This window comes from Diachasma alloeum, unplaced genomic scaffold, assembly GCF_001412515.2.
Source record: "Diachasma alloeum isolate Michigan unplaced genomic scaffold, Dall2.0 Dall_scaffold_01026, whole genome shotgun sequence".
NCBI classification, from domain to species: domain Eukaryota; kingdom Metazoa; phylum Arthropoda; class Insecta; order Hymenoptera; family Braconidae; genus Diachasma; species Diachasma alloeum.
The window spans coordinates 173340-182359 of NW_021681138.1; the positions used below are offsets into that span (position 1 = coordinate 173340).

Here is a 9020-nt window from a genome sequence, read left to right on the forward strand (position 1 = left end):
ATCTGACACTTTGGCGCCAGGTGAAAAAAAAAATTTATTTCGACATTTCTGGAATTCACGTAGTGAGAGGAATATTGGGAACTGGAGATGTGAACCCGGGCAATTACTGCTGAGCTACTAGGAAGAGTTCGTCTTGTTTCTGAAACCTGATACTCGGAAAAGCAGCCGGGGCAAACAGTTTTTCTCGTAGTGGAAAATTGAAACGCGAGGAGATAGCGACGAGAAAATTAAAGAAAGTAAAAGAGTCGAGGAAATCGTATAACTCGGCCTCTTAGCTTTCCCCCGGTGTAAAATGAATAAACAAATGAATGAGTAAATCCATTTCATTTCACCAGGGGTTCCGGAGATTCTTTTCCGCGAGCTAGCCTGTGTTGTTTGTCCTGTCGCTGCTTTTTTATTTTCTTAAGAACCTTTTTCCTTTAACGTGGGGAGGTAATACGAGCGGAGGCAATGGGCTCACGGAGGGACGCGCCTTGAGATGCGCCGGTATATTTCATTTGCAATTCAAGCCCAGCAACAGATGTCAAAAAGACTTTGTAGTCTTCGCAAAGGGGAATAGACGAGCGATTATCCGTGAGAACGGTAGGACAATATTTGTCCTCATTACAGTTTCAAATATCAGATTTGCCGGGGGTAAACAAATCCATGTTTAGTACTGAATTTGCATTCATAAAATTACGGTTGCCGATGATTTCACGCGGAATTATAGGGATGCAGCGGGCTATGCAGATTCGTTGGAAAATGGAGATTTAATTTGTATTCACATTCTGATGTTGATCATGGCTGGTATCGACAGTTGTGTACTGAAGGCGATGCATCCAGACACGAATTTCATTTTGTGAGCATATATTGATACCCGAGTAACCTGCTTCGAGGGTCTTAGAGGCTGCGGGAAATGAGAACAAAGACAACCCATATCAGAAGTTGAATCGAACAAACACGACTTGAAAGGTCGAGTTATCACGCACTTTATTAAGTGAGTTGAAAGTTCCACACGGAGAGAAATGGTCAGTAAAAATTACGGAACTCACAGTTCGCTCGCCGATTACGGTATCGACTCAGAAAATTTAAGTGACGCTATCGTAAATTTTCACAGGAAATTCAAATAAAAATTACGGAAAAGATAGGTAATTTTGATTGAATATTTCTCTCCGTGCAGGTTATTTCGTTAGTACATATCAACTGTGGATTTTTCATCGATTCCGATGGCTATCGAAATTGTCACATATCTTGGGAGTGAAAAATGGAGTGAGACAGCTGATGAAATTGACTGGAGATTGGGATGTGTATCATGACGTCAATATGTATCTAGAACATGTCAACAGAGGTGAAGCCCGGTTGACCGTCCCCTAAGAGCTATAATCCGATGCTAGTGGCCATTCCATCGTGCATAAACGGAGTATGCAATCAGCGTGAACCTCTCGAGAAACACATTATTAGGTCAAGCATTAATAAACGAGCTGATCATCCACTCCGGTCTTAGATACTCAGTTTTCGATTACCATTCAGTGTTAGGGGTAGTTTGATTCGAATGGTGGTGATTGCTTTCAACGGAATTAGGAATATTTGAGACACATTTGCTTTTGAAGGAATGGTTTTATTTGATACATAAATTAGGATGCATTCTATTGAATATAAGCAGGATCAACCTGTTATGAATGATGATGCATGTTTGAGTATAATTATTTCATGGCCTAGCGATTCGTCAACGTGATCTGCAGCTTCTGGTGGTTCCACCATGGATCGATATATTCACTCTTCTTGATCCCACTCGATCTTTCCGTTGACACCAACATGCCCCTCAGTCCTGCTTCCTTCACCTTTTGAGGCTCCAGCTTCTACGCCGACGCTTCCGTGGACATCACGGGCTTCTGGCTCATCCTCATCCCACTCGATCTTTCCGTTGACACCAACATGCCCCTCAGCCTTGCTGCCTTTACCTTTCGAGACTCCAGCTTCTACGCCGACGCTTCCGTGGACATCGCGGGCTTCTGGCTTATCCTCATCCCACTCGATCTTTCCGTTGACACCAACATGCCCCTCAGCCTTGCTTCCTTTACCTTTTGAGGCTCCAGCTTCTACGCCGACGCTTCCGTGGACATCGCGGGCTTCTGGCTCATCCTCATCCCACTCGATCTTTCCATTGACACCAACATGCCCTTCAGCTTTGCTTCCTTTACCTTTTGAGGCTCCAGCTTCTACGCCGACGCTTCCGTGGACATCGCGGGGTTCTGGCGCATCTTCATCCCACTCGATCTGTCCCTTGACACCAACAATGCCTTCAGTCTTGTTTCCTTCTACACAGATGATTCCGTGAACTTTGCGGGATTCAATGCATTTGACTCCGTTAAGCTCTAGTTCATCCTCATCCCACTCAATCTTTCCGTTGACACCAACATGTCCTTCGGCCTTGCTTCCTTTACCTTTTGAGGCCCCGGCTTCTACACCGACGCTTCCGTGTACATCGCGGGCTTCTGGCTCATCCCACTCGATCTTTCCGTTGACACCAACATGCCCTTCAGCCTTGCTTCCTTTACCTTTTGAGGCGCCGGCATCCACACTGACGCTTCCGTGAACATCACGGGGTTCTAGTTCGTCTTCACTTTCATCCCATTGGATCTTTCCGCTGGTATGAATGTGACCCTTCTTTCCTACACCAATGTGAATGTGTCCGTGAATCTTTCGGGCTTCTATCTCAGCGTCATCGGATTCAGTCTCTGAGACATCATATTCAGCAGCACGACCGAAACGGTGGCCGGATGAACTTGGTGGACGTGGACGATTCTAGGCAAAAAACAGGAAAATTAATCATCACACCAAAATATTGGAAAATAGTTGCAGATCAATTGCAAAATCATTGAAACAATCGATAATCCCAGAAATGCCTACTCACAATGTATTTAGGAGGTTTGACTCTTCCCCTAGTTAGAACCGGTACCGCAGCTGCGACTGCCAAAAGGATGGCAAAAAGTGCAAGAGTCTTCATTTTACTCGTATCTTGTTGTCTGAAGCAGAAAACTTTGACGACTGTGATTGACAGAGCTCATCGCCGGTTTATATATCCGGATACCAAAACACTCAAGCAATACAATATTGCAGGGGAAATCACCCATCTGCCAATGCTCGAAATTAATGATTATCAGAGATATGACCACAGGAATTACCAGGTGTCTCGTGCTCGGCCATGCAGCGTTAATACAGTGACTTTCACAGATCCGTATCGCGAAAGATTGGGTTGGTGGGTGGGCTAAGGGTCTTCAACGCTTCATTACTATAACACTATTCATTGTAATCAAATCTCATTAGGTAAGACAAATGTCTACTAGTTTGATCGTTAAAATTAAGGCACGGGGGATTTCCCCAAATTTGGAGATGACCTTGAGTACAGCTGATATCAGTCGATTAAATGCTTTTATCTCACCAATCTTCTGTGTATTAACTCGTCAGATAGCAAATCACGAAAGTTGTTGATTAATATTCTGTTAATTACGATTGATACTTGAACATTGGCAAATAGAGATTTAATTTACATTCATATTCTGAAGGTGATCGTATCTGGTATCGATAGTTGTGTACGGAATGCGATGCATCCAGGCACGAACTTCATTTTGTAAACATATATTGATACCCGAGTAACCTGCTTTAAGCGTCTTAAAGGTTGTGGGGAATGGGAACAATGACGACCCAAATTGAAAATACAATCAAGCAAACACGAGTTGATGGGTGGAATTATTTCGTAATTTATAAGGGAGACCGCAGTGAAATTCAAAAGTCCACATTAAAGTCTCGTCGATTTTACTCTGTGAATGAACGAAAAAAAAAGTTTTTCAATTCTACCTTTAAATTCGTTCAAGTGCTGCAGTTTTCATCCGAGTGAAATTATTTTTCAAAATGTTCGTTAGTTTCCAAACCATAAAGCACGCGTTCATTTTCCGCTTCGTTGAAGGACTCATGACCAAATTGAAAAAAAGATGGGATGATGAATCAAAGCGAAACAATAAACGAAAAAAAATTGTTCTATTTTTCCATCCAATGGAATGTAGAACGGATGCTTTTCTTGTGAAGTTTAACGAACATTTTGAAAAAAATGTCAATCGGATTAAAACTGATGCACTTGGACAATTTTAAAGGCAAAAATGAAAAATGTTGTTTTTCGTGGTACAAGCTAAAATCGGTGGGACTGATTTTTTTCCCCACTTTTTAACATGTTCCATCAGATATCAGAAGTCGCTCGATATGTCCCCTCAAGTTAGTTGATAGTTCTAGATTATTTCGTTGGTACATGCCACTTGCAAATGCTCCATCTAATCCGATGACTATCGAACTTGTAACGCATCTTGGGAGGCAAAATGGAACAAAAATTAAGAAAATCGACTGGAGATTGAATGTGTATACTGCGATCATGACGCCAATATGTATCTAGAACATGTCAACAGATGTGAAGTTCGGTTGACTGTCCCCTCAGAGGTATAATGCGATGCTAGGCAATTAGCAGAAGCGTCCCGGGGAGCACATTATCCGGTCGAGCATTAACAAACGAGCTGGTCATCCGCTCGGGTCTCAGATACTCAGTTTTCGATTACTATTCAGTATTTGGAGTAGTTCGATTTAAAGGGTGGTGATGAGTTGACTGTTACCGAGGGATTAGTCAACAGAATTGAGAGTATTCAAAACACATGTTTGTTTTTCACGAAATTGTTTTAATTGAGACATAAATTAGTATACATTCTATTGAATATTGGCAGGATTGAACTGTGATGAACGAACTGTGATGAACTGTGGATGACGAGCTGGTCATCCGCTCGAGTCTCAGATACTCAGTTTTCGATTACTATTCACTATTTGGAGTAGTTAGATTTAAAGGGTGGTGATGGGTTGACTGTTACCAAGGGATTAGTCAACAGAATTGAAAGTATTCAAGACACATGTTTGTTTTTCACGAAATTGTTTTAATTGAGACATAAATTAGTATTCTATTGAATATTGGCAGGATTGAAATATGATGAGCAATGTGTGATACATGTTTGAGTATAATTATTTCATGACACTAGAGATTCGTCAAGCTCCATGATCCATTACGGTCAGATCTACTCAGGCGTTGTGGTCATTGAAGCGTTACAGCTGCTTATTGCTCGGATTCAGAGGAACGACGGAATCTCCACTGTCCTTGAATTCCAACCTGAGGTCCAACCCTTGAACCATGCTGGCTTCCAACACCACCTGATGCGCTAACGTGTCCGTTTTTACCCTCATAAATTTTGTGCTGATAGTCCAAGCCCCACGATCCACGGCGGTCAGGTCCACTCAGGGGCTTTTGTCCCTGGAGAACGATCGATCCTTGTGGCTCGGGTTCGGGGGAACGACGGAACCTCCACTGCCCTTGAATTCCAACCTGAGGTCCGACCCTTGAACCGTGCTGGCTTCCAACACCACCTGATGCGCTAACGTGTCCGTTCTTACCCTCATAAATTTTGTGCTGATAGTCCAAGCCCCACGACCCACGGCGGTCAGGTCCACTCAGGGGCTTTTGTCCTNACCAAGGGATTAGTCAACAGAATTGAAAGTATTCAAGACACATGTTTGTTTTTCACGAAATTGTTTTAATTGAGACATAAATTAGTATTCTATTGAATATTGGCAGGATTGAAATATGATGAGCAATGTGTGATACATGTTTGAGTATAATTATTTCATGACACTAGAGATTCGTCAAGCTCCATGATCCATTACGGTCAGATCTACTCAGGCGTTGTGGTCATTGAAGCGTTACAGCTGCTTATTGCTCGGATTCAGAGGAACGACGGAATCTCCACTGTCCTTGAATTCCAACCTGAGGTCCAACCCTTGAACCATGCTGGCTTCCAACACCACCTGATGCGCTAACGTGTCCGTTTTTACCCTCATAAATTTTGTGCTGATAGTCCAAGCCCCACGATCCACGGCGGTCAGGTCCACTCAGGGGCTTTTGTCCTTGGAGAACGATCGATCCTTGTGGCTCGGGTTCGGGGGAACGACGGAACCTCCACTGCCCTTGAATTCCAATCTGGGGTTCGACCCTTGAACCGTGCTGACTTCCAACACCACCTGAAGCGCTGACGTGGCCGTTCTTTCCCTCGTAGATTTTATGTTGGTAATCCAAGTTCCATGATCCATGACGGTCAGGTCCACTCAGGGGCTTTTGTCCTTGAAATACAATTGATCCTTGTGGCTCGGGTTCGGCAGAACGACGGAACCTCCACTGTCCTTGAATTCCAACCTGAGGTCCGACCCTTGAACCGTGCTGGCTTCCAACACCCCCTGATGCGCTAACGTGTCCATTCTTACCCTCATAAATTTTGTGCTGATAGTCCAAGCCCCACGATCCACGGCGGTCAGGTCCACTCAGGGGTTTTTGTCCTTGGAGAACGATCGATCCTTGTGGCTCGGGTTCGGGGGAACGACGAAACCTCCACTGCCCTTGAATTCCAATCTGGGGTTCGACCCTTGAACCGTGCTGACTTCCAACACCACCTGAAGCGCTGACGTGGCCGTTCTTTCCCTCGTAGATTTTATGTTGGTAATCCAAGTTCCATGATCCATGACGGTCAGGTCCACTCAGGGGCTTTTGTCCTTGGAGAACGATCGATCCTTGTGGCTCGGGTTCGGGGGAACGACGGAACCCCCACTGCCCTTGAATTCCAATCTGAGGTTCGACCCTTGAACCGTGCTGGCTTCCAACACCACCTGATGCGCTGATGTGTCCGTTCTTACCCTCATAAATTTTGTGCTGATAGTCCAAGCCCCACGATCCACGGCGGTCAGGTCCACTCAGGGGTTTTTGTCCTTGGAGAACGATCGATCCTTGTGGCTCGGGTTCGGGGGAACGACGGAACCCCCACTGCCCTTGAATTCCAATCTGAGGTTCGACCCTTGAACCGTGCTGGCTTCCAACACCACCTGATGCGCTGATGTGTCCGTTCTTACCCTCATAAATTTTGTGCTGATAGTCCAAGCCCCACGATCCACGGCGGTCAGGTCCACTCAGGGGTTTTTGTCCTTGGAGAACGATCGATCCTTGTGGCTCGGGTTCGGGGGAACGACGGAACCCCCACTGCCCTTGAATTCCAATCTGAGGTTCGACCCTTGAACCGTGCTGGCTTCCAACACCACCTGAAGCGCTGACGTGGCCGTTCTTTCCCTCGTAGATTTTATGTTGGTAATCCAAGTTCCATGATCCATGACGGTCAGGTCCACTCAGGGGCTTTTGTCCTTGAAATACAATTGATCCTTGTGGCTCGGGTTCGGGAGAACGACGGAATCTCCACTGCCCTTGAATTCCAACCTGAGGTCCGACCCTTGAACCGTGCTGACTTCCAACACCACCTGATGCGCTGATGTGTCCGTTCTTTCCCTCGTAGATTTTATGTTGGTAATCCAAGTTCCATGATCCATGACGGTCAGGTCCACTCAGGGGCTTTTGTCCTTGAAGCACGATCGATCCTTGAGGCTCAGGTTCCGGAGAACGCCGGAAACGACTGCCGGTTCCGGTTGGTGGACGTGGGCGGTTCTAGTCAACAGACATTACAAATTAATCATCCCACCAAAACATCAGAAAATAGTTCCACATGAATTCCAAAACCATCGAAATAATCAACAGTCTAAGAAATATTTACTTACGATCAATGGAGGCGGCCCAACCTTTCCCCGTCTGAGACCTGGTTCAGCAGCTGCGACTGCCAAAACAATGGCAAATAGTGCAATAGTCTTCATTGTACTCTTCCCTTGTTCTCTGAAGCAAGAACTGTGGACGACTGTGATTGGCAGAGCTCATCGTCGGTTTATATATGCAAGTTCCAATGCACCCGAGCAATAAAATATTCACCGGGGAATCACCGATCTGCCAACTATCGTTCGTAAAACTGGTGACACAGTCCACCAGAAGATATAGTCACAGGAATTCCCAGCCGTCTCGCGCTCGGCTGCGCTGCACTAATACAGTGAATTTCACGGATCGGGAAAGATTGTGTTGGTGAGGGAATTGCGGGTCGTGGGGTTAACGCTCCATTACCATACCACTATTCATTGTGTTGACTTTGAATGCGTAAGACAAATGTCTACTTATTTGATCATTAAAATTGGGGCACGGGGGCTTCTCAAAATTTGGAGACGACCTTGAGGACGACTGATAGCGCTATCGGTCGATTAAATTGTATCATCTCATCACTCTTTAGTGCATAAACTCGTCAGATTGCAAATCACGACGGTCAGTGATTTATATACCGATAATTATCGAGTGTTTTTGATGCGCAGTTGTCATTCTATGATAATTCCCGCATCAATTGAGACTTGAACAATCAGACCTGTGACATCTGTGCGCACACACACACTCAATCGGCGTCATAAAATATCTTTCGTTGCCGCAAACATAACCGGGGATGCCCCGGGGCGTTATCATTCATCCGCTCGTGTGTAAAAGAATTTTATGACGCCGCGATAAGCTATTGACTTGTTACTTATTACTGCGTTGGAGAGTAAAAAGTACCTCACATGTCTTATGAAGCTGAGTGGATGAAAACTTCATCTCAGGTTTTTCTCGTCGTAAGTTTCACGGATGATTCAAATTATTTATAAATTGCCGGGAGACCCTTGGGTTGTGGAAAACGAGTAGGTATGTGATCCTGAACCAGTCGCCGGTGCGCAACCAAGTGGGGTTGCCGAGGTCAAGGCTACGGAGGGCGTTCACCAAGAACATTATCCTCTCCTGGGATCTTGCTCCAATCTCACTATCTCGATGGGAATGTACTTCAGGAAATCTGAAGACAAAATTACTACCTAATGTTTTCGTCTATCTTCAGCGGCTTGAGGTAATCCTAGTACAATTTATGGGCTTGCGGCGATCATCTCATGGGTTTCAAGATTTTTTGACATCATTTATGACCAAACTGGTTTCAAAACAAAATAATATTTTTTATTGGAATTTTTTCTGTAGTATTTTTTATGGAAGTTAATGGACTCGTATATTTATTGGAGGGAAATATTGG

The 9020-nt window shown here is 44.8% G+C and overlaps 2 protein-coding genes across 2 annotated transcripts; both read right to left on the bottom strand.

Annotated features, from left to right (window-relative positions):
- Nucleotides 1–1606: 1606 nt before the first annotated feature.
- On the bottom strand, nucleotides 1607–3013 carry LOC107045611 (ribosome-binding protein 1). Its single transcript, XM_015267935.1, has 2 exons — nucleotides 2894–3013; nucleotides 1607–2784 (listed from the first exon to the last, which is right to left on the bottom strand). The coding sequence occupies exons 1-2, from the start codon at nucleotides 2984–2986 to the stop codon at nucleotides 1753–1755; spliced, it is 1125 nt and encodes a 374-aa protein (XP_015123421.1). The 5' UTR covers nucleotides 2987–3013; the 3' UTR covers nucleotides 1607–1752.
- A 2566-nt stretch (nucleotides 3014–5579) lies between these two features.
- LOC107045612 lies at nucleotides 5580–7779 on the bottom strand. Its single transcript, XM_015267936.1, has 2 exons — nucleotides 7657–7779; nucleotides 5580–7546 (listed from the first exon to the last, which is right to left on the bottom strand). The coding sequence occupies exons 1-2, from the start codon at nucleotides 7747–7749 to the stop codon at nucleotides 5777–5779; spliced, it is 1863 nt and encodes a 620-aa protein (XP_015123422.1). The 5' UTR covers nucleotides 7750–7779; the 3' UTR covers nucleotides 5580–5776.
- Nucleotides 7780–9020: the final 1241 nt, after the last annotated feature.